This window comes from Glycine max, chromosome 1 (assembly GCF_000004515.6).
Source record: "Glycine max cultivar Williams 82 chromosome 1, Glycine_max_v4.0, whole genome shotgun sequence".
Taxonomy (NCBI): domain Eukaryota; kingdom Viridiplantae; phylum Streptophyta; class Magnoliopsida; order Fabales; family Fabaceae; genus Glycine; species Glycine max.
In genome coordinates, this window is record NC_016088.4 from 23,651,239 (window position 1) to 23,677,984 (window position 26,746).

Below are 26,746 nucleotides of genomic sequence, written 5' to 3' on the forward strand. Positions count from 1 at the left end.
AATCGGTAATGAAATCAGTATGCACTATACTACTATCCAGAACTACACTATAATGCAAAACTATACTCCTATGAAATGTCCTATGTATCTCAGGATCATATGGATGCAAATCACCTAGTTTGGACCTAGTCATACACAACTATGCTCATTAGTGACAAAATGACAAGAATAATAGAAATAATAGACAACTACTCTATCATATTCACGATATTTTTTGAAATGATACAAAAAATGGAAAACTACCCCCAAACAATTTTTAAAAAAATTCAAAAACACCACAGTAAATGTCTAAAAATCATTTTTGATTTTTGGTGATTTTTAAAAATCATGAAAATATAAAAAAAGTTCCAAAAGTGGCCTTCTTAATCTCTTGTATCTAGTTATGAGCACCATCAGGGTTGTATCTTCCATTGAAATCAGGGGGTTGTTTCATTGGAAGCGATCCAACCCTTGATACACAACAACTCCACTAGCTTCTCCTTTATTCTAATTCCCCATAGCATGTGCTAAGGCTTAGAGGGCATCAGCTATCACATGATCATTCCTACCATCCATCACTTCCTGCACACACCAAGAAGTGAGAACATGGAAGGAATACACATAAGAAAAGGACTAAGACAATTTCATACCTATCTCAAGCTCTTACTTAAGTTACTCTTGAGAGTTGATGCCTCGAGAAATAACTCTTCTACAACAGTTCTCTCTCAAGACATTAACACCCACTCTCCACCCTTTGTATTCATGACCGTTTGTCATAGTGTCCCATTGCACTTCACGAATTATCAAGATGGCCAGTCTAATAGCTCATTACAAGGCATTGGAACTCATGGTATAACAAACATCAGGGATACAAACATGTTATGACAACACCAACAAATCTCCAAAACCCACGTAAAACAACAATGTGAGTAAGTTCCAAACACAAACAACCCAAGAAACTACGAAATAATTAGGTACTCAAACATTCAACAAAGAAAACACAAAATGTACAAAGAAACACAACAAACTCACAACTCACTGGCTGAAAGGTTCAACCAGGCCCTGATATCACTAATGTAACGACCCGCCTCGTCATTATGACATCACTACTCTAAAACGCGGCATTTCAATTTTAAGCAAAAGTTTTATTCATTTGATTATGAAAACGGTGGTAATTTTTTCGCGATATACATTCACCAAATAACACACAAATACGTAAATATATATAAATAGAACCACTATACATCATTCACATGTCAAAGTATAATTCAATTTTTACATGTATCTAAACCTGGACTTTATATATCCAATAAAAAAATCAAGGAACCAACTAAGGAATAGTTGATAACAAAATTCAATTCTCTCCCAAAATAAACTCCAACGTTATCACGTCAGCTTGGCGGCTCTAACAAAAGACTTCCCTCCAAGACACCTAGTACTACTCATTTGCTCCCACAAATGAAAGTTCGAGATCATCACAGGCACCAACCATACGGTACAAAATGCAAGGGTGAGTTTATCATAAAAGATCAACGAACGTCAGATATCAGTGATTAGAAAAAAAACAATAACAATAACCACAATTATTCTCGATAATCTATGAGTTCAACATACACTTAACAAACTAGTCATTAACTTTTCAACAATTCGAATCAATTATGCTCGGAATGATGCATGCACTTGACTCAACTCTCAAATGCAATATGGTACCATTCAATAGGAAATAGCCTAAGCGTGTCCTCATAACACTCTTACTTAGGAAAACTTGGTGGCAACTGTCGAGGTCACCCTGTCGTGCACAGGCCACTCCCCCCCCCCCCCCTCATGTTGATCAACATGAATCTTAAGAGAGTTCCAAACCGAGTGATATGCCCCCAAGTACCAACATTTTTCCTCATGAAAAACACAGGTACTTAAATTTGATCGAGGCCGTACCCGAATCAAATAAACATTAGAATGCAGTAACTAGGAAGTGATCCTAGGTTGTTTCCCAACGAGCAATGACTAACCAAATGTTCATAATATGCTTCGTTATAAGAGTAACAATTGGGGGGGTGTTTGTTTTGTGAATTTAAGAACAAGCAGATTGGAATACAAAATTAATAGTTTTAAAAACGTGTTGTTTTCTCTGATTCAGAAGCCATTCTCTTATCCTAGGTTATGAGGATTTCACCCCTAGCAGTTAACCACTTAATCCAACCCTAATTTAATTTACTAAGCGAAAATCAATTTAGGGTTGTCAATATGTGATTAAGCAACACATACACTAATTAACCCCTTGTTCATTAAGCACGAACGTAATTTAAGCACAAAGGCAATTAATCGAACACCAAGCGTGCACAGATTAACAGAACGCATGTGGGTTAATTGGTGAAGGGAAAACCGATAGGAGAGCAACATTAAAAACAGAACCTCAAAGAGAGTTACGCTTCATCCTCAGAGGGAAACAACACTAGAAATTTAGCCTTCCATAAGTTCAACAAAAGCAGAAAACGTAAATGAAACTAGAAGCAGAAACGTAAATGAAGCTAAAGACAGAAAACGTAAATGAAGCTAAAAGCATAAGAAGGAACAAAAACGAAATTGCAATTGAAGGCAGAAAATGGAAAAATGCATTCACGTGAATAGTAATACAAAGCTAAAAACGTAAAACCCTAAAACTCCATGCACTCAGCTTGGGTATTTTCTCCTGAATAAAATAGAATAGAATTTACACGAATCCTAAGGTTGTTATTTATAAGGGTCACTCAAAGTGTGGGAGAATTTGGGAGAATTTGTTTTGATTAAGAGAACTAGAACAATTGCTTGAGGGCAATCAATGCTCAAGTGTGGGGAGATTGATAAACCCCTTTTAGAGTGATATTTTGTAAGCTTTTGTGTCATTTGCATGCATTTTCTTGGCAAAAATCATGTTTGGATGCTTGTTTTGTCTTGCAGAAGCATAGCTGCTCAACTAAGTATAAAGAGTGAAAAATTGTACTTTTAATAAATCAATCTAGTCGGTAATATATCAAAACTATTTTTAATTGACTAATTAATAATTGAGTAATTGTAAATTTTACCACCCAATTTTCATTATTTTATAAATTTTACCATTCAACTTTTACTTTTTGAAATTTTACCACAAAATTTTTCAATTTTTGCGTATTTTACCACCATTGACTTGTCATAAAAAAGTTAAAGATAAAACAAAACGACGTCATTTGTTATCATTGTGATGATAAAATGCACAAACATTTAAAAAAAATAGATGATAAAATTTGTGAAATGTTGAAACTTGAATGGTAAAAATTCCTGAAGAAAAAAAACTTAATTGGTAAAATCCATAAAATAATAAAAATTTGGTGGTAAAATGTGCAATTAAGCCTTAATCATTTCCTTTCATTTTTTAATTAGCAAAAAACTATTATTTATTATCATTTTAATATCATTCTTATATTATTTTGTTGGTTCAATTCCTAGGGATAATAAAAAAAATCAAGTGTGCAAATCACAAAAAAAAGAATTAAATTAACTTTTTAAAAGAAATTCAAAAGATAACATGTTCATCATCAAAGTGAAGGGATATTCTACCTAGGACAACATCTTCAATAATAACATCTTTTTAACATGTGTGTATATAAAAATATATTTAAATATTTATTAACATATTTACTAACATACATTTATTAAAATTTAAACTAAATAATTAATAATATATTAAAAATTGAAAATAATATAATAAAATTACTACTATAAATTATAAAATATGAATTTAATATTTGTACAAAACACGAGACACTAAACTAGTTATATTATCTACCTATCTATCTATCTATCTTATTATTATTATTAAAAAAATGTGAAAAGAATTTGTGTGTAAATCTATATTATTTTTTATTTTTTAAATTTTGTATTTTTTTCGAAAAATATGTTATGCTATTTTTTTTTCATACACAACTTAGTCTTTTTTTTCATTGTTTTTTCCTTTGTGATTTTTTTATATTTTTTAATTTATATTTACTTTTTTATTATTAGGCCTTTCATTTTTTTGTCCTATAAGTATTATATATATGAAAATTTGAAAGATGTATTATCATATTTTATATTAGTTTTATTTCTATGTTTGTTATTCAAAATTATGAATTGTGAGTTGAGTTATGTATCAAACATGAATGATTATGATTATGTAGTGCAGGATAAAGATGAAATCTTTCTATTGATGTGTGATAAGAAAGACAATCCAATTGATAACATAATCAAATCTTCAAATAAAAGTAAAATGTGCAAAATAAAAATAAAATTATTATATACCTTCTTTTTCTTTATCAAAAGTATTTACTTTTTTGAAAACTACCTTTTTTTCATTTTATTTCATTTTTATTTTTATTTTAAGTTAAACTTATAAATATTATCATTATTAATTTAAATTTTTTATTTTTTTCCAATAAATAATCTTACAAATTTACTTTTTAATATTTTTTTACAATTTACACTAATACGAAATGTTTAAAAAAAATCATAAAAGAAATAAAACGTTAGAAATAGAATTATACTGTAAAAAATGTAACCTTAATTTTTAGATTTTAAATTGAGCATTACCTCCATGTTCATTTGTCTTTTCTCTAAAATATATTTATTATTAATTAAAAATGAAGATTTTATTGCTAGGGTAATAGTGCGTACAATCTATATATTATCTATAAAAGAGAACCCTCTGGAAATTTCTAAAATATCCCTGCTTAAGATTGTGACAGCTGTCCATTTCCTTGGTTTTTTGGTCATTTTGCCCCTTTATTTTTTTGCTTCTTTTTTTTCTATTGTCCCCACCACGTGTCGCGTTGCATGTGCAGTTTTGAACATATGTCACTCCCTAATTGGCGGATTTCAACTCGCCATTTAATTTCACTTAATAATTAGAATTCTCTTCTCTCTCCCTTAATCTTCTCCACGTTACTCTCTTTTTCTCAATTTTCTCCTTCTCTTCCTCAATCTTCTCCACGTTACTCTTTATTCCTCAATCTTCTCCTCTCTTTTTTTATCTTTTATCTTTCTATTTCTGACATTCTCTTCTTTGATTCGAATAAGTTCTCCGGCCCCATTCCTCCCTCACTCTCCGCTATCTCCGGCCTCCGCTTCCTCATGACTCTTTATGCTCTCCAATGAATTGAGATGAGGGATATGAGACAATAGGTTCCCAAGGTAACTTTTTTATCCTAAAATCTCATATGTGATATTTTTTCTTCTTCTTTTTCTTGCGTTTTTATTTTTTCCAGTTGTAAATATGGTGAAATTTGTGTACATTGGTTATGTTTGCTTCAGATAACATGTTTTTTTGCCTCGCAAGGTTGAAGTGACGATTTTTTATGTTTTGTTTGATGCATCTGTTAGTTTTCGTGGTTCTCCGAATCATAGAGATGGAACGCGTCTCTGAATTTCCTCACAAAAAGGATACAGCAGTAAAGGTTTTTTTTTTTGCTTTGTTGTTATGCATGTTTGTTTCATGTTGTTAGTAACACTGATCTTGCCTATTGAATGTTCTTTTCCTATTGAGAAAACCCATCTCTTCCTTCTTCAGTTTTCTTCAGCTTGGTGGTTGTGCAACATGATGATGAAGAAGCATCCAACAGGCAAGGTTTTTTTTTTTTTTGCTTTGCTGTTATGCATATTTGTTTCCTTTTGGTAGTAACATTGATCTTGCCTATTGAATGTTCTTTTGCTATTGAATGCTCTTTTCTTTGTTATTTTGTTGGTTTTGTTGCTCCAAGTTAAAGTAGTTTTCGCTGCTCCATGGTTTTGCAACGTCACCCGTGAGGAAGTATCCAGACATTGACTCATATTCCTGCACATCAGCAAAGGTTTGTAACTTTCAATCTTCATAGGTACTTGAGATTCAACATTTTTACCCCTAAAGTTTCAATTTTTTGCAACAAGAAAAAAAAACTGAAATAGATTCACGGGTACTTTAGATTCAACATTTTTACCCTTAAAATCTCAATTTTTTAAAAGCAAGAGTAGAAAATTAATTGTTGCTTTGTTCAGTGGGGCAAAAAAAATGAAGTTTAGAACAAACACATGTCTTCTTTGTACTCTTTCTTAATTTTTGTTATTTTTTTGTTTTGATTAATTATTGTTATTGTTATTATTAATCTTCATTCCTTTCTCAGGGCCGCACTCTTCCATTCCACCCTTCCCCTGCAACGTAAATGCCACAATCATTTGGACTCCGTTAGTTTCTCTCAATTCCCTTCGTTTTATCTTTTTGTCATTTGATTCAACAACTTCTCTTGATTTATATCAATTTTTGTCTCTTTTAATTATGGGTCTCACCACCCCAATTCCGTGTTTCTTTCTAATTTTGTATCCGTTTTTTACAATCTGGGAACTTTTTGTGTAACCCAAGCAGTGAAAAGTGTTGTTTACATGTTTTGTTGCTGAGAACGGTTTAATTATAGAGAAGGAGCAATGATACATCGAGAAGGTTTAGAAGGGTGCAAGCGAAACACAAAGCAATGAACAATATCAATGATTATGCAGAATCCCTCTTTCAGGTTCGTGATGCTTCTTCTTTATTATTATTATTATTATTATTTGTCTTTCTTCTCTGCAATTTTGCTTCTTTACTGTGGCTTTCTTCTGCATCATTTTTGTCTCGAACGTTTGTGGTGGAACACATTTTTTAGTAACACGATTACTGATATTGGTTGTGATATGTGTAATGTTCTTGAAAAAATGATCATTTTTTTCCTTTAGGGGTCGAGTTTTATGGATACTACAAGTGCAGATCATTCAACTTTTTACTGTTAACTTTGAGAATGTATACTAATTTTGAATGATTAGTATATTTACATGGATAAACTACTGGCTTCAATTTATTTATTATTTAGGGCCTTTTTCTTTTTTGAGAATGCTTCTATGTTTTATCCACTTATACATTGTTTATTTTTTAATGAGTTCCCCTCTATGTTTCTATGATTCCATTGTGATGAGTGGGGAATTGTTGCAGTTGTGCTCAGAAAATGGTGCGGGGCCAGAAAGAGATGAACTTGATTTTGAGTTTTTGGGAAACAAAACAGGAGAGCCTTATTTGATTCAGACTAATGTATACAAGAATGGGACTGGTGGGCGTAAGATGAGGCACATGCTTTGGTTTGACCCCACAGAGGACTACCACACCTATTCCATTCACGAGGGAAGAATTAGAATGATATCATGTTAAAAAGGCATTTGCTTAGTTGATTCTAACTAACTAACTGTTATGTAATTTTAATTTTTTGAGTTATTTGCTGCTAGCTAGGGGACTTATTAGGAAATAATTGAACATCAACATGTCATTTGAACCTTATGATCAGAATTGAAATATCTTGATTATTTTCTCAATAGAAGCATGATCTGAAATGTGATTGTTATTTTTACTTTATGGTTGAAACACATTTTGCTAGCATCTTATACTACACCTTTGAATAGTTATTCAATAGCCCAAAAGGAATTACAAATATGTTATAGCAATGAAATTAACACTAAAATTTGATTATACTACAAATTATATATAATCTTATAGCGCTGATAAAAAAACTATTTAATCTTATAGCATAATTATTTACTTTGTGGGGTTACTTCTCTTTATTTCTATCTTTAAACATGAGTAACCAACAAGTTGATTGGAAATGGATAGAAATGCAACTATTTTCAAACAAGAAAGATGTAATCTGGATTCTATTATAGTTGCTATTATTATTATTATTATTATTATTATTATTATTATTATTATTATTATTATTATTATTATTATTTAGTTATAGTTGTTTGTTTCATGTTTTTCCTTATTGTGTCTATAAAATTGAAACTAAAATCATGCAAGATTTTAAAATTTCTAATTTGACTTTGAATTATCGTATCATTAAGGTTAATATATAATACTTTAACTGTTATTATTAATTTATTTATTAAATTATTAACATGTAATCAATTAATATTTATTTAATTTATTCAATCTTGATGCTAATATAATAGTAAACATATTATTCCAATTGAATTTTTTTAATTACTTTAATTGTTATCCAATCAAATCATCGTAACATACGATGATTATTCAACATAAAAAAAATATGACTTTCGTTACATTTATTAGCATATAATAATTGATTACTATATATAACAATTCATTAAATATTAATATACACGTAATTAATTGTTGAATCATTGTATCATATTTTTGTCATTATTACATTTGATAGAATTCTCTTCTGATCTTCATTCTATTTTTTGCAATTTTGATTACGATTCTTTTACTTTTTATGGGATGCTTTTTTGTGATTTGATTTTTGGGACAACCTGCAGTAACAACGATGGTGCTGAAGATGATGGTGTTTTGTCCATGCAAGGGTTGCAACAATAGGATTCACAGGACAATGTTGAATAATAAAGTCTCAAAGTGCATCCTTTTTTTAAGGAACCCAAAGCCTACATCATGATGATGATGATGATGATGATGATAATAATAATAATAATAATAATAATAATAATAATAATAAGATTTCTAACATTTATTATTGTGGTTCTTCAGCCCATAATTGATGTTTCCTATACCAATTTTAATACTAAGATTAGCATGGGAAATAAATCATGTCGATAGTGCAATGAAAATTAGAAATTTTCCTTAGTTTCTCTTTTTGTATTTAATTAATTAATTAATTTTGTTGTTGTTGTTGTTGTTGTTGTTGTTGTTGTTATTATTATTATTATTACTATTATCATTATTATTATTATTATTATTATTTAGTTATTATTGTTTGTTTCATGTTTTTTCTTCCTTACTGATTTTTTTCCCTTTTTTCCACTTTTTGATTTTCTTGCTTGCAAGGTTCTTTCTTTGTACTTTGTTTTATGCATGTTTATTATTATTATTATTATTATTTAAAAAAATTATGGAAGGTTCAAGCTATTTGAGAGGTACTTCAACTTCAAATTTCATGTTATTGTGCTATGGATTTATGTCTTCTTTCTTCATTCTTATTAATTCGTCTTTCATTTTCTTCTTTACAATTGCAGTCATGCTATTATCATATTTTTTTTGTTCGCTTCTCTGATCCCTTCTCTCCACCATGAGTAGGTCAGAACAATCACGGGATTTTAAAATATTAGGATTCCTCTCATTTTTCACTTGAATTTGTTTTGGTGGTGAAGTGAATGACAATGAGAAAAATCCCATAGAAATGGTGGTGAGTTCTATTCTTTTGCATTGTCTTTTAAATTTAAGTTGTTAAGACAGTGCAATTAATAGAACATGAACATGGATTTGAAATTGTTAATTTTTCTCTATTATTTCAGATAATTAGAGGAAATAGTGTGGTCATTGTTGAGGTGCTTCAAATTCAAGTATTTAAGTGTAAATTAACAATTGTTAAGTGACCTGACAAATGTAAATACAGAGTAATTTATATTATAATTGACATGTTGTCATATATTTATAAAAAAAAACTATTTTACTTATTTGAAATTTCAATTCTCAATTTAATTACACTTTTTTTTACTTTTTAATCCTTTTAGTTTTAAACATTTATTTTGTTTATTATGTTTAAGCCTTATGAGATTCATCTTAATATAGTTTGTTAATTTTGTGATATGAAACAATTGTTTTGCATGAACATCAAGTTTTCTTAATCAAGTGATCCATGCGTATACACAGGTTTTAAATTCGCATAAACATCAACCTTTGAAGTCCCTTAATCAAGTGACTCATACGTATGCACGGGTTTCAAATTCACATGAATATCAACATTTGAAGTTTGGTTAATCAAATGACTCAAACAATTTGACAATTGATCAACTCTACTATTTACAACTATTTAATATGAATGTTAGTTCTTTTATCTTTTTATAATCTCTTTTTTTTATTCTTCCATCGAAAATCATTTAGACAAAAGACCCGTGCATGCGCACGGGTTACCGACTAGTGTACATATAAAATTCATTCATATAAACAATATTTTTTATTATGTATACCATTTATTTTTTATAGCTTTATTTTTTTTATCTTCTTCTTCTAATGTAATGTTTCTTTTTTATTTACGTTTTATAATTTTACTTCATGACAAGAAACAAGAAACATCAAATATAAAATATAAATTACCTATTTATATGATATTAATAGGATTCATACTTTTCAGTTCTTTTAATGTATGTAGTTAGAATAAAACATTAATATCAAATATACATGTACCAAATTTTCATCCCAACTATAGTTTATTAAAAATTGGTTGATATATTGATTAATAGATTATTTTAATTAGACATATTTGACTATATTAATAATGTTTGATTAATAATTAATTGAATTATTAAATATATTTAGTTTCAAAATCTATATAATAAAAAACATAGTAGTATATACTACTATTTTTTGTAGTTTAACTAAATCAAACATTTTTTTATCATTTTACTTTTGATTTTTTCTCCTTTTTTGTTTTTCAGTTTAATTACTTTCCAAAAAAAAAAAAACAGGTTATCTATAGAAAATTTGACATAATTATATAACAACTAAGAAAATTATCATTAGTATATACTTTGTTTAATTAAATCCTTAAATATTATATGAAATTTTATTTTATATAATACCTTAATTAACTTATTAATTTTTCTGAAATAGTTTTTATAATTACAATAATCAATTATCATGTGATCAAAATAATAAATAAATATTTTATTTAATAACTTGTGATATATTTAAAACATTGAATCTATGCAATTAACTACAAGATTAAAGTATAAAAACATAGGTACAAATCATAAGGCAGTTATTAATAAATATTTATTGTAATAAAGCAATTTCATCTAATTTTTGTTATCCCAAATCAAATGTGTAAAAAAAGAACAAAATCATTTTTTTTTTAAAAAAAAGTCAAAAGGAAGCCTATAAACATCTCCAAAGTGAAACAGATCCAACCTAGGACAACACCCCTAATAATAATAATAATAATAATTTTTGGAGCATACCTATATATAAAATATATTTAAATATTTATTGACATGTCTATTAACATATATTTATTAACATTAAAACTAATAATTAATAATTATTAAAAAATTAAAATAATATAAAAATTACTCTTATAAATTATATAATGTGCAAAACATATGAAACTAAGCTAGTTTTTATAAAATAATGATATTAATAAAAAGTTCTATTGTAAAAAGAAAGGAATAATACTTTCAATTGTCATTTTTTCTTAATTGTTAAAATCAATCACTAAAGTTGAAACGCATGGCATTCATTAAAAATCAATGCTATAATAATAAAATATAAACAATAAAAATATTGGTTTGAATTTTCGATCGTTTTAATATGTTATATATTCGGGAGGAAATATCAAGAAAATAATTAAACATTACATTATTAATACTGAGAAATTAATCACATTGATGCCAAATTTCAAGCCATCAACAGAAGTAAATACTAAGTGTAAAGTATCACTAACAATTATCGTAGATAATACATTTTCTACTACAAATATATACATAACTAAGTATAAATTTAATAATATAATATAAAATATTATAAATATTATTCATGCTAAACTAATTTGTCACATCACAATATAGTAAAAGGTAACACTAATATTCAATTAATTAAATATTAAAGAAAACACACAATAAATGAATAGCATTATTCATTAATTTAATTGGTAAGTACAGCTAAATAAATTTAAAATGTCATATGAAATTTACTTTATCAAAAAAATTTATATTTCATTTTACAACGGGTTTAAAAGAAACATATGTTGGTGAATTTTATATTAGAAATAAATAATGGAAATAAAAATACTTCAAACTGTAATTATGATTTTTATAAATAAAATTAATACATAATATTTAAATTTTTAAAAAATTGATTTAATTAAAACAGGATCAATACATGAGATCATAAATTACAATCTTAAACTTGATAAAAGACTAAAAATATATTTTTGTGATTATTTTATTAGATTTCGTGACAATGATGTGATAAGTTATTAGATTATTAGTCTAATTTAATTGTTATGTCATTAGTTAAATGATATTACTTGATAATATTGACTAAAATTGTTAGAAAAAACTTATAAGAGTTAAAAAAATTTATTTAGAGACAACAAAATATTAAACCTAAAAAATATATTTAGTTAGAATAAAAACTGAAAAGACATTTCTTTCAAATTCAACCTAAAAACCAAAACATACAAATACAAAACAAATTTACTCTATCAACAAATACTAAGAGTTACCCATAAAAGTGGTATACTATATGTGATGTTTGTCTCCTAAATAAAGAGCTGTAAAACTAAAACATTGAAAAGAGAGAAGGTGTAAAATAGGTAGTCGGTAAGTAAATCTCCGATTTGGTCAAAAGGATAAATCAACTTTTACTTATGTTTATGTTTGAATGAAGAAATACATATGCATTTTGTTAGTTTTTCTAAAAGAATTTTAAAAATTAATTAACGATTTCTCATAAAATTAATACACATATAGAATTTTTATAAAAATATTAATTATTTTTTAAAAAAAATTAATGATTTCTGAAAATGAACAAACATTTAGAAAAGGATTATTTTTTATAAATAGTTGATGATTTTTAGAAAATTAATAAACATATAGATTTTTATAAAAAAATTATTTATTTTTTTAAAAATAATTTATAATTTTCATAAAATTAATTAATATACATATAGAAAAAAATATTTTTTATAAGTAATTAAAATTTTAAAAAATTAATACAGATAAAAAATTGAATTTTGTATAAATATTTAATTACTTTTAAGAAAATGATTAATGATTTTGAAAAAAAAATTAATACACATATATAAGAAAATTATTAATTTTTTTAAAAAATTGATACACATAGATTTTTTTATTAAAATATTAATTGTTTTTTTTAAAATTAATAATTTTCGGGAAATTAAAACACATATAGTAAACATTATTATTGTAAATAATTAATGGTTTTCAAAAAATTACTAGAAGTATAGAAAAAATTATTAATTTGTAATTGATGATTAATGATTTTCGAAAATTAATTCACATATAGAAAAATTGATTAATTTCTATAAATAATTACTTAGTTTTGAAAAATAGTTAATGATTTCAAAAAATTAATACACATATAGAAAAATTATGAATTTTGATAATAATTAATGATGTTCAAAAAAATTAATACACATAGAGAATTTATTTTTTTGTAATAATTAGTTAGTTTTTAAAAATAATTAATGATTTTCAGAGAATTAATACACATATAGAAAATAGTTATTTATTTTTTTATAAATAATTAATTTCTAAATTAATTACAATTAAAATAAACAACTAAACTAATCATATCTTTCTTTCCCAAACAGGCATGTACCTACACCTCTCGACTTAGAGCCCAAACCAATTTGATAACGTGAATATCACTCGCGCATGCAGTGTCCACGCGTCTTTCCATAGAGCCATCGCCGACACGTGAATCTCAACCCTAACCACGGCGCGTGGCAATAATCTCCCAACAAATCCCTATTTAAACGAAACGAGGGATGTTGTGTTTCGCCTTTCAAATAAAAACGTGATTAGCTCACAGTCGTTTCGGGGCATTCTTGTGCACTCAGTTACTCTCTCTCTCTCTGGAGCGTCGTCGTTTCGTTAGGGCACAAAACCCCTTTTCGGATCGGTGGAGCAAGGCCTCGCCGGCGAGATTCCCGAGGCTGTTCAATCAGCGATCGAGCACCGGCGAAAAGCGGCGAAGATGAAGGTTTTCGTGAAGACTCTCAAGGGCACGCACTTCGAAATTGAAGTGAACCCTTCGGACACGGTTTGCCCCTAACACTCTCATTCTTCAATTGAATTTCGATCGTGACTTGTCCCCTTTTTGTTTTTCCTCGCTTTGGTTGCGCGAGCAGAAACCCTGAATTTGTGGATTGACTAGGGTTTTACTTTCCTTGTTGGTCAATTTTTTTATTGGTTTTGAGTGATGGCAATTTACAATTCCCCGATCAATCTTTTATGTTTTGTAATTGTGTTAAATTTAGGTTCTGAATTTGCTTTATGTATGTGCGTGATTTGGTGTGGAATTAATATGACCTGCCATGTTTCTTTGTTGTGTATTAGGTAAGAGTGCAAGACCAATTGCGGCTAAGTGGTTGCATGGTTGAAGCATGATAATGAATAAGTTTCACTCTTTGATGTTGTTTGGAACTTTTCTTCTTGGGAATTTCAAACAGGTTTATCGTAGGATGAAAATTCTGGATTAATACTGGTTTTGATTACTATTGGAGATCATTATCATTATAGTTGCACATGACTGACTTTGTATATACCGCTATCATACACTTGGATTGATAATTAACTTAACTATGAGCTGTTGGAATTGACATTGTTTAAGACTTTGACGGAGCTTCTTGTTGTTAAACCATCACGAATGACTGAAATTAGGGAATTTGGCTTCTCTGAGTGAAGGCTGTGTTTCAGAGGAAACTTATGGAGTTATAACTGTTGATTAAGACAAATGGTTGAGAGTGTGATAAAATGCATACAAATGTATAACAAATAATGAAATTGTTAAATTTCACTCCCTCGAGTTTTTTAAACAACACTTATAACTTTGTCTTTTTCTCTCTTAAGCACACCCCTCACTTTAGAGTTATATGTGAAATAAGGATGTTTAAGAGTGTGTTAATTTATCTTTTAATTATGTGCTTCAATTCTCTCATGTTTCTACCATATTCTGTTCTTTCTGAACTACAGTAATTAGTCTGTAATATTTGATTAATTGTGGATATTATTTACAGCTTTCTGAAGTGAAGAAAAATATAGAAACTGTTCAGGGTGCAGATGTCTATCCTGCTGCACAGCAAATGCTTATTCATCAAGGAAAAGTTCTAAAGGATGGTACTACTTTGGAGGAAAATAAAGTAGCTGAAAATAGTTTTATTGTAATTATGTTATCAAAGGTAAAAATTTCTTTACTTATTTTTTTCCTATTTTGAAAATGAAAAGTACATTGATCTCTGTACTACTAAAATGTGTTCAATTATTTGGTTGCATACATAGTTGTTTAAACTTAAAAACTACATGTGTATTATGTATTATTATGTGCTTAGTTTATGTTTAGGTCTATTAGTTATCTGGTGCTTTGAATCTGACATGGTTGTCAATAGTTGCGGTACAACAAATTGATGGTGTCAGTGATTGTTTGTGTAAACTGTGACTTATTATTTATAATGATTTTTTTAATTTATTTTTAGTATAAATGCCTCCAATTTCAGTCTAAACTAAATGTGATTGTGACCTGAATTGAATTTTGTTTGAGTTTTGTATTCAATGATTTGACATATCTCACCAGAATGCAAGTACTCAGTTCATTAACTTGAAATGAAACCTGCAACATATCTACAAGTAAAAAGTTGTTTAGTTAGAACATTTGAGTTAAGTTTTGACCTAGATAGACTAAATGAACTAACCATCACCTTTGATACACATATGCTGCTCCCACTATCACCTTGCCCAGCACCATCAGAAGCCATTTTCATTGATTACAAAATTAAGACCACCAACACAAGAAGAGAGGGACAAAGACAGCAGAAGATGTGCAAAAAGGGTTAATTAAGATGGTGTGTGAGAGGCAAGAGAGATGACATTCAGAATTAGATTTCAGAACGAGTGATGGAGATGTTGAGAGAGAATAGGGTGAAATTGTGTAAATGTTTGTTTGAGAGAGAACATGGTGCAAAAGACACATTTTACGTCACGGAAAATAGGTTTTGGAGAATCGGGTCACACAACTTGGTCTGAGAGACCCAACTCACATGATCGCAAAATATCATTTGATACCACAATTTTGCTTCAATCTTGCTGCGATCCCACCTAGACACAATTCAATGCATGATCTTGCTTGAGATAGTTGGGGTTGGATTGTAAGATTGTGCAATGTCACAATCTAACTAGTGATCTAGATTGTTCGTCATACAAGAGTTGATGATAATGATAATCTGAGATCTTACTGAGTTTATTTGGTCAGATTGGTCATTCAATGTGAATGCTTTTTGAGGTTCAACTACTGGTATTTTAGTTTAAATTCCATGTACAAGCCATTGCAAGCAAATTCTGATCTATGTTATCTAAGTGCCTAAATATAAACCAACTTTTAGCCTTCATTTTCCACAATTTGACTCCTTGAACTTTTTGCCATTCCAACCTTTTATTTCTCCTATTCCAAGCGTGATACATCATCACAAGTGTAGTGACGAGTTTCCTTTTTATTTAAAGAGTGAAGGATATTCAGAGAATGGGAACAAGAAATTCATCTTACTTAGCTGCATAAGATGAAATGAAAATAGGGTTTGTGTTCTGATGAAAACATCAAATTTGACACCAGGTGTCAAATTTTTACACATAAACCACTTTATAACTTTTTGTAGAATGAGATTAATCAATCGAATCGTTGAATAGAAACTATTTATAGAGTAAATTAAGTTTATAAAATTATGTAAATAAAAACTAATTGATACTTCATCGCACTACTTTGTTTTGATAGATAATAATTATTTAAAATATAAGCAAATGCCATAACTAATCAACAAATGTCCAAATTAAGTGAATTTTGATATAAATGATAAGATATATAATATCAAATGATTCAACAGTTAGATTGGTTAATTTCATATTCTACAAAAAGTTATCAAGTGGTGCAATTGTGATTATGTTGACATTTCTTGCTATAGTTTTTTTTCCCTTTTATATTACTTGATTGACTCTTGTTATTAACCTCTGTTTTTGGCTTAAATTTATGACTTTTAATTATTAATTGTGAGTATGTCTTCGATTGTGGAGACTTTTTTGAGCATTTATATATGTGATATATGTTATTTAATCTACATCTATAATTTCATGATAGAGGTCATCCTACTATCCGTTATCCCTCTATAGCGGTTTTGGGGTTGATTGCTCCCGACTGTTATCTGGGATTGATAACTATGATTATGTCTTGACTTGTTAAATTACCTTGACTATTTGTTGCATGCATGTTTCTGTATGACTGGATTATCTTCTCATTGCAAGTGATTAGTGCTTGAAGGATCACTTGCACCCTAAAATGTTGAGAGTTATGTAAAGAGTTAAATCCATATGAAATTAATGTTTACTTCTACAAATTCTTATTGTTTCATAAATAGTCTTTTATTGAATACTACATTATACTATGCTCAAAATATGGCAGACTAAGAGTTCATCTGGTGAAGGATCTACTACTTCAACTGCTCCTTCAGTTAAGGTGAGTTAATATACTATGTTATTGAGCACTGTTGTTTATATTAACATTATTTGACTATTCTTGTTCTTGGGGCTTTTCCACTACTTGATTTGATTATTGTTTTGATATTTTACATTAAAATTTATAGAATAACTGCATATAAAATGATTCAGTGGAAAATTTAATCACATCAATTTCTACTCATGTGTCTAACCCAAACAAGTTACAAATGCAAGCATTTTCTATTCCACTAAAAGGAAAGAGTGGCATCAATTGGTATATAGTGTTATTTTGGGCCTTTTCTTATTAATGATATGCATGTTTGTCTAAAAGTGTTAATTTTTTCTTCCAAAGAAAAGTAAGTTTTTTTTTTTATTAAAAGAAAGGAAAAACAAACAAACTTACTTGTAAACTCATAAGAGTTTTACCTAATACAATAAGGTTTAAAAAAATATCATAGTATCAAAACAGAATTTAATATGATATGTAGAATAAATATTTGACTTTCAACATCTTAATAAAGCAAACCTCAACAAGAAAGTATAACAATACATATTATAACCATAACACTAAATGGTCATAGTGGAGGGGTTAAAAAATGCCACGTTATAGTGTTATTTGTTATAATGGCACTATAACATAGTTGTCAATACCGGTGTAGCGGAGCGGAGCGGTCGACCCCAAAAGTGGGATAACGGGATAGTGGATGGCAGGATGACTGCTTTTCTAATGTTTTTTTTTTATATATGTTAAATAATTAATAATGTATATATATATATTCAAAAACAAATATATATATATATATATATATATATATATATAAGTTTTTAATATTATTTAATTATTAACATTATTATTATATATTAATATTTTTCGGCTACAATTTAACTAGATATGTTAAACTTTAAAACAAAAATATAAATATATAAATAATTAGTAATATATATGTTCAAAAACAAAAATATATATATATATATATATATATATAAGTTTTTAATATTATAAAATTATGATATTATTATATTTATTTAATATTATTTCTATATTATTATATATTAATATCGTTTGCCTCTACATAAGCCAATCCTAGTGGTATATATGTTTTTTTTTTGCTGAATCCCCTAATGGTATATTAAAATGTGAATTTACTGTACACACATGGTAGATACTAGATAATTGTTAAGGCTGGACAATTTTGGGATAGGTGGAGATAAATAGTTAGTGGAGCGCGCGGGTGCAACTTCGTCAAGTGAGATATGAGATCGAGGGTTTCTTAGCAACACAGAACAGAGCAGAAGAAGCAACACAGAGCCCTCCCTCTCTCCCTCCCTCCCTCCCTCCCTCTCTCTCTCTCTCTCTCTCTCTCTGGGAAGAACAAAGCAGAAGAAGCAACACAGAATAGAACCACTGAACCCACTTATAACCACCAGTGCTTCGAAGTAGCGGCGCGAAAAACCGCTCCGCCATGCTCCGCCACGATAGCGGCTGCTCCAGCCGTGACCCGAAACCGCGCCGCTACACACATGTCCGTCGCAGATGGGTGCCGCTCCGCCGCTATAGCGGCCGCTACGGCCGCTACGGCCGCTATTGACAACTATGATTTAACAACATTAGTTGAGATGTAAAGAATTCACAGAATTGGAATCTTTCTTCCAACCCTCATCCAATGTTGTTAAATAACCGTTATAGTGCTCTGCCATTGGTAACCTTGCTTTCTTTGATTTGTTTTTGTACGAATACATGGTGCTTTGTAAATTTTGTTGGTTCGCTGTTGTGTAAATTTTTCTCGCAATGAGATTCAAGAAAAATATCAATTAATGCATAGTGAAAAATAATAAGGCAATTGTAAAAGGAAAATAGGGACAAAGCATGGACACCCCTTCAGAATTTAAGTTTTATGTCTGAACTCTGAATTCAATTTTTACTTGTTCAATCCCATTTTAATCAGTTTTGACCATGATCTTGGCTTGGTACTGGACATGAAGCCATGCTGGTTGAACTGATTGGATTGGTTGGTTTGCGCAATGAGATTCAAGAAAAATATTAAACTTTAGTACTGGCCCACATGGACTTCTGTTTACTTGCTGTTGCCTGGCTTTTCTTATTGTTTATTCTTTTTTGTTTTTTTATCTTTCTATAGTTGAGCCATATGCCACTTATCTGTTCTAGTAGTCTACTACACTTTGACTGGCTGTTTTTTTTAATTGAACACCAATAAACTGAGACTATTCATTGTTAGTATTTCTGACAACTGGCAGTATTTCCTTCTAAAAAATCGAATGATGTCTCATAATTTGTCATGTATAGAATAGCTTTAGCTGAAAGAGCAAAGTTGACATGCATTGTTTGAGCAGTATTTTATTTATTCAATCTTTATTAGTACTTGTTAATTCTATTCCACTCATAAAAGAATATAATGAATAGAAAAAGCAGAAAGGGAAAGGGAAGAGAAAGAAAATGAAAATTGTTATGAAGTTGACATTTTATTAAGTGACGTAGAAATAATAATAATAAAATAATATATTCCCCTCTTTTTAACTTGTGAAAATTCCATTAACCGATGTGTCAAATTATGCAGGCAAGTGCAACTCCTACTTCAACCTCTGTGTCTGCTGCGCCTCAAGCTCCTGCTTCAACTGGAGCAACGTCAGTCGTGATTTTTTCATTTCTTTTCTTTCTCTTTCTATTTGTTTAGATAAATTTTAATTAAAATATTTTTTACGTCAAATGTATTGTTTCTACAACTTCATTCCATTTTGATAGGCCTACACCTGTTACTGCCCCAGCTGCTCCTGCTTCTGCTGCAGCTCCTGCTCCTATATCTTCAGGCTCTGCTGTGTAATATTCCTTTTTCTGTTATAATTGGAATTAACCTTTTACTTGTTAGATATCTATTTTGAAGATAGAACATTCTTTCAATTCCCATTGGTTTATTTTAAATCTGGTTAAAAGAAACTTTGTTGAAGCAGGCCAGAGTCTGATATATATGGGCAGGCAGCATCTAATCTTGTTGCTGGAAGTAACTTGGAGGGAACCATTCAGCAAATCCTTGACATGGGTGGAGGAAGCTGGGACAGGGATACTGTTGTTCGTGCTCTTCGTGCTGCTTATAACAACCCTGAGAGAGCTGTTGAATATTTGTATTCCGTATGTTGTAGGATATAACTACTTTATATTTTAATGGCTGTTTTTTCTACAGTTTGGCTTTGCTTCCATTTGTTTGGAAATTTAGCGTTGGATTATTGCTTTGGTTCTTTTATTATGTTCTCTTGCACTCTATTTAATTAAAATATTGTTTGTTGTTGATAATTGTTAGGGCATACCAGAGCAAGCTGAAGCTCCACCTGTTACCCGAGAGCCTGCAAGTGCTCAACCTGCAAATCCTCCAGCTGCTGCTCCACAGGCAGCACAACCAGCATCTGTTCCTTCTAGTGGACCTAATGCCAATCCTTTAGATCTCTTTCCCCAGGTAGCTTCTGAAACATTTTTTTATCAACTAAAAAAAGATAAAGGATAAATATATTTTGGTGTACTCAATACTGTTTAATGATAGGGCCTTCCAAATGTTGGGTCTGGTGCTGCTGGTGCTGGCTCTTTAGACTTTCTTCGCAACAGTCAACAGGTATTCACTATTTGCCTTTGTCCCACCACTTAATTTTGTACTTGCAAGGCTTGTCGATGCTGAATTTTTCAATGTTGTGCTGTGTTTCAGTTCCAAGCCTTACGCGCTATGGTACAGGCTAATCCACAAATATTGCAGGTTTTCTTAATTTCTTCTTTGCCTTGGTAGTGTATGTTCTGTTTGTATATTCTCTTCATCACAGTTCCCTGAATTTTGCGTTTCTTGCAGCCTATGCTACAAGAGCTTGGCAAACAAAATCCTCATCTTATGCGATTGATTCAAGAGCATCAAGTTGACTTCCTTCGCCTAATTAATGAACCCGTTGAAGGGGGTGAGGGGTAAGGGTTAATCTATACTATACTTTGCATTTTCTTTGTGTTGTTATTTTTTTTACCTATCAATGATGTCCTGTGACTTAATTTTCTATTATGTTTTAGAAATATACTGGGACAGCTAGCTAGTGCCATGCCGCAAGCAGTGACAGTCACCCCTGAGGAACGGCAAGCAATTGAACGTGTAAGTCTATCCTCTCGAGTCTTGTCTGTATTAAACAATGAATTTCATATGTTTTCCCTGTCTGATGCCCCTAGAACATAGGGAACATTATTCTCATTTTAAACTGCCTGGCTTCTTTTTCTTACATTAATAAATTTCATCTGTAATTTTGCATATTTAATGGTCTATAATTCAATAATAGGATGTGATGAGAATATTTTGTTTTGGTTAAAAAAGTAGGTTTTAATGAATGAGCTTATGTTTGGAAACATTTATTTAGTGATTTTGATGCAATGCTGTTTGAGTAGTGTAAATGAAAATCACTTTTAGATATATAACTATTAAATTCAAAGCCAATAGTAGCTGTTAAGTTGGTTACCTACCTCCGTTCCTATATATAATAAACAAATACCTAAATCATCAAGACCAATAAAAGTAGTTAAGTTGGTTAACTTTAATTAATAATATCATCAATTTAATTTTTTTTTCTTTCAAAAATACCCATTGAACTAAATGGTTTAAGTGGTGGTTGCATTTAATGACATTATTTTTCAAGAAATAACTTTTTCCACCATTGAATATGACTTATCTCGTTAATAATCTTTACAATAAATAAGGTTATAGAAGGAAATTAACAATTAATGCATTTGATAGTGTTCATGTGTTTCTTACATTTAGGAACAAAAGAATGTTTCCATTTGTTTCTTATATGTAGCAACAGGGGTTGTATTAGTTTGTTGTATGTGGGCTAATAGAAATTCAATCCATTTCATAAGAAAAGTGCGACCAATTATCCAAACAACAAAACTAATTATTAAAAATAGAAATTTATTGTTGCATTATTAAGTTAGTAATATAATATGAAAGGATACTTCTGTAATGCCGCTTTTACGATGAGGGAGGTATTCTTCTCACAGGATTCTGGCTTCTTTAATGCAAACTAAACACAGCCCAAGTCTATATAAATAATAATGGTAGCTTTATATAACTTGTATTGACTATGTAATCCAAACTCTTCCGATTAAACCTACCGAGAGTCACTGATACAGTTGGATGAGTTTGTGGAGTTGTACAATTAGCATTTGACGTTTTGCTTGCATTTAACATTTGTTAAAAATTTATGTGGATTTTGGTTACATGTTCATCATAAATAAAGAATGTAGTCTCACTTCTGATCTTAAGCAGAAAACAGCACCCTCCTGTTTTTTTAGGAACAGCAGGGTGAATATCTTGATAACTAGTTCTTGTGTAATTTCATTAACTTTTGATACTTGTTTTCTGCCCCAGCTCGAAGCAATGGGATTTGATCGTGCAACTGTATTGGAGGTGTACTTCGCTTGTAACAAAAATGAGGAGCTGGCTGCCAACTACCTTTTAGATCACATGCACGAGTTTGATGAATAATTAGATCTCCTTTCCAATTTGTCAAAATAGTTGTTTTATGTTTCCTTTTGAACAGTCTTTGTTATGTAATGAGGTAATATTTGATAATGACAAGTCTCGAATGGACAAGAGATATTTTAATCACTGCATTATTGCACAGGTATTCATCATTTTCTTCTCTTAGAAATTTTATCAATATTCTTATACAGGGCTGTTTGGCTTGTATTATTGTTTATTATGGTGCATTCCCTTAACTTGTCTAATGATGCTTTTTTAAGTTACTCGTAAATCTAGTAATGTCAAAATTGTTAGTTTTCTAACCATCCTACTCATGAGGAGGTTTTCCTTCCCTTCCAAGAGGAGGTTCTACATTAACAAATCCAGTGGTGTTTTTCATTCACCGTCTCATCGCTCTCTCTTTTCTTTCCCCACCTTCAATGATTTTTCCAAGAGATTGCTTTTCAACAAATTATGTTGTGTTACCTGATAATAATCGCCTAATCCTGAGAACAACAGATTGATAAGCCAAACTGTTTAAAGGGTCAATGTAAATATGATTTAAAGTAAATGCAGAAGAGAACCACTCAACCAGATTCTGGAATTTCGTCACCTGCTTTTATATAGTAAGGTTAATGATCTTATTTACAGGAGATTCATATATGAATGTGTATAATTTACAGTTGAAGCAGAGAATAGAAGTTGATCTTATTTACACGGACAAGAGGAACGGGATTTGGTTTTGTTTTACATTTAAATTGAAACAGGATTTGTTTTTTTTTTTTTTTTTTTAAATTAAGATTTGATTTTTTTCTCCTGACCTGGTAATATAATTTTTTTTTTCTTATTAAAATTTGATTTTTTTGCTGACTTGGCTATTGTTGTACAAGTTATTGTACAAAATGGTTGTATGAATATCATTATTCAATCACAAAACACATTAAAATTAATCTGTTTTATTAATCTCTAATATGTCTTTAGAAGAAAAAGAAAAAGCACGTAAAGCGGACTTTCAGTTTAAAAGAAAAAATGTAGTTAGGTCCTATTAAGTCAATGTTTGGATTAGCGTTCCTGTGGCATCCAACTGACGTTTGCAAAAAGAAGGATCATTTTGGCCAGAGAAACAAACATGAACTAAGTAGGGTGGAGTATGTCTTTATGCCACTTAGTTTACTTATTGGGTTTCATTGGTCATGTTGTAGGTCATGTCATTTATACCTCCCAAAATTTAGACATAGAAAGAGTGCATTCCTTTCAAGTGAGAATAGTAACGAAAATTTAACGAGGAAGCATAAAATCTCTTCCTTTTACTTGATAAAATGGCATTCTTTCTAATATGCACATTTGGCCATTGTATGGGGTTTGTGACATGGATTTTTTTTTTCTAGGTTTCTTTTGCGTATTGTGTAAAAATTATTACTAGAAAAAATGTTTTTAATATCAATTATTTTGGACATTCAATATCGATTACAAATCTATGTTAAAACTATCATCATTAAAAGTATCATTTTTAACATTAGTTATGAAAACCGATGTTGAAATACACTACAACATCGGTTCTTCCCAAAACTAATTTGATATAGTAAGAAATATACAAAAAAATATAAAATTTAAAACCAACATCGGTTTTGATCAAATGTTGTATGGTGCATTACAACATCGGTTCTATCAAAATCGATGTTGTTTTTGCATTTTTTTATATTATTTATTTTGTTAATATTATTTAAACTTGCAAATTGAAAACAAAATCAACCCAGGCAGTACACTATATTATATTCAAATTATTATTAAATAAATACTATCAAATAAAAGAAATACTAAACGTAATGAAACAATAATTTCGATACATAAAATCATCTATAACCTAAGCTAAACATAACTCTATAATTGTAAAATTCCTTAAACACCTCATGCTTCATTTTTAACTCTTAAAAAAAATCTTGCTTACTGAATGCAAATTGTCTTTATTCTCTTTGATTCCAATGGTCTTGGATCACTAAAATACTACACGATATAATAAAACATAACTTAATAAGTGTAAATAATAACAACTATAACAAATGAAATTAGTTTTCAAGTAAACAATTATCATTTCCCAATTATCCTTAAAACCTCCTAGGACTATGGTTGACATCCAATGCATGATGTAATAGCTGCACTCAGTGCTTCCTCTTTGCTTATTACACTAAATTCAATAAGATATTTTGTTAAGGCCTCTATTTGCTGAGTCAAGAGTTTGTTCTGAGCTAGAATTGCATTCTGAGTATCCAACTCCATTATACCTTTCCTTTGAACTGGAGCCCTATCATGGTGACTCTGATAATCACTGGCTACAATGGAGTCAATGATTACAACTGCTTCCTCAAGGTTCTTGGACATCATATTACCTCCAACTGAGGCATCAAGAACCATTTTTGTCCGAGGTCTCAAACCACTGTAGAAAATATGTAATTGTGCAGCATCATCAAAACTATGGTTTGGGCACCTTCACAACAAAGACTTGAATCTCTCTCATGTTTCACAGAGAGGTTCATCAGACCCTTGGAAAAAAAGTAGCGATGGCTGATTTTGCATTGATGAATCTAGACGGAGGAAAGAACCTTGCAATGAATTTTTCCTTCACTTCTTCCAAGTGTTGGGACTTTTGTTTGGATGTGATTGGAGCCATGTCTTTGCCTTACCTATCAAGGAGAATGGGAAAGCTATGAGGTAGACAACTTCCACATCTTCGTCAGAAGCTGCCATGGTACTGCACAACTTCATGAAGGTAGACAAATGTGTGTATGAGTCCTCATGATCATTCCAGCAAAAGGGTGTGAACATACTTAGCAATGTTGGCTTGAACTCCACAACCTTGTTACTGAAAGGAGGAATGGCTATGTTGTTGTAATGCTTTGGTCCTTGTTGATAAGCATAGTCACCAAGAGTCCTCCTTGGTGGTCTATTTCTTTCTCCTCCTCTTCCCACCATACTATCAATTACAAGTGGCTTTTCTGGTGAAGGAGAATCAATAGAAAAAGATTTACCTGTTGGCTTAGTGCTTGTTTCTTTTTCTTTCTATTCTTCCTTTCAGTCCTGGCAATTTCTGGATCAAATAGCGGTTTATTTGTAGGAAATTTACCTCGCATAAAGGAAAAAGAACAAACTACAATAAACCATGAGCACCGAGGTTAGCAAAAATAAAATATAACAAGAGAGAATTTATACAAAATCAAAATAAAAGAAATAAATACAAAAGTAAGGGAAATAGCCTATCTAACTAAAAATTTAAATTCGAAAGAACTGAGTGAACGACTCAAGTCCCCCAACAACGGTGCTAGAAACTTGATAGACTATTGGCTAGTGTATCTATGTCATCGCAGGTTACAGATTCTATAAAAGAGATCGTCTCCACAGGGACTTGAGTTACTCAATTCCTTCGAATAAAATTTATCAGTTCAATAGTTATGTACAAAAAATTTAATCGAAATTTCATGGGCTTAACGAAAATAACGAAAGAGCGGAGAAAACAAAAATAACTGAATTTGTGCGTAATAACTGCATAAAATTACGAAAACAAGTAAAATGAATTTAATTAATTCAAGAGAAACATAGGATTGGGTTTCATCATTCATACCCTCAATATCCAAATAAGATTAATGCATATGAATCATTTTCTAACATTATTGATGCACACATTAAATCACCCCAAATCGATCCCTTGCATTCGAGAATCATAGGATATTTATCGAATATTGATTCCTCGCATATGAAATAAATATCTCAGCATTATAATCATTATCTCGTGCTATTTGCAATCAAAACATTATGCTCTATTCCTAGCTATGTAACATAAAGAGTAAATTCATTCAGTTCAAATTCTAAGAGTATTTCTAGTCAAACTTAAATTTTAATTTCATGAAACTAGTGATCAAATAGAGTCAAACCTTAATCACCAGTAAGGAAATCACCAGTAATGAGTTGAAAATATTCATATATATATATATATATATATATATATATATATATATATATATATATATATATATATATAT

The 26,746-nt window shown here is 29.9% G+C and overlaps 1 protein-coding gene and 1 long non-coding RNA gene across 4 annotated transcripts; both read left to right on the forward strand.

Annotated features, from left to right (window-relative positions):
* The first annotated feature begins 4,535 nt into the window (after positions 1 to 4,535).
* LOC102664527 (uncharacterized) lies at positions 4,536 to 7,301 on the forward strand. Of its 3 annotated transcripts, none has more exons than XR_005889797.1 (4): positions 4,536 to 5,816; positions 6,126 to 6,186; positions 6,414 to 6,509; positions 6,965 to 7,301. It is a non-coding gene; the product is annotated as an uncharacterized lncRNA (long non-coding RNA). The 3 variants fall into 3 exon arrangements; XR_005889788.1 differs by having other exon boundaries at positions 4,536 to 5,160; positions 5,350 to 5,423; positions 5,537 to 6,509; XR_005889789.1 differs by having other exon boundaries at positions 4,536 to 6,186.
* A 6,255-nt stretch (positions 7,302 to 13,556) lies between these two features.
* LOC100809066 (putative DNA repair protein RAD23-3-like) lies at positions 13,557 to 22,859 on the forward strand. The gene is made up of 12 exons (NM_001253272.2): positions 13,557 to 13,780; positions 14,757 to 14,918; positions 17,183 to 17,236; positions 19,794 to 19,861; positions 19,979 to 20,053; positions 20,185 to 20,362; positions 20,532 to 20,684; positions 20,769 to 20,837; positions 20,928 to 20,975; positions 21,066 to 21,175; positions 21,275 to 21,353; positions 22,620 to 22,859. The coding sequence occupies exons 1-12, from the start codon at positions 13,715 to 13,717 to the stop codon at positions 22,734 to 22,736; spliced, it is 1,179 nt and encodes a 392-aa protein (NP_001240201.1). The 5' UTR covers positions 13,557 to 13,714; the 3' UTR covers positions 22,737 to 22,859.
* Positions 22,860 to 26,746: the final 3,887 nt, after the last annotated feature.

What these genes read in the sequence shown, in the direction of transcription:
- LOC100809066 (NM_001253272.2), top strand. Translation starts at nt 13,715, where the DNA reads ATGAAGGTTTTCGTGAAGACTCTCAAGGGCACGCACTTCGAAATTGAA. An exon ending in CCTGCTTCAACTGGAGCAAC is followed by an intron (nt 19,862 to 19,978) that starts GTCAGTCGTGAT and finishes CCATTTTGATAG; the next exon opens with GCCTACACCTGTTACTGCCC. An exon ending in AACGGCAAGCAATTGAACGT is followed by an intron (nt 21,354 to 22,619) that starts GTAAGTCTATCC and finishes TTTCTGCCCCAG; the next exon opens with CTCGAAGCAATGGGATTTGA.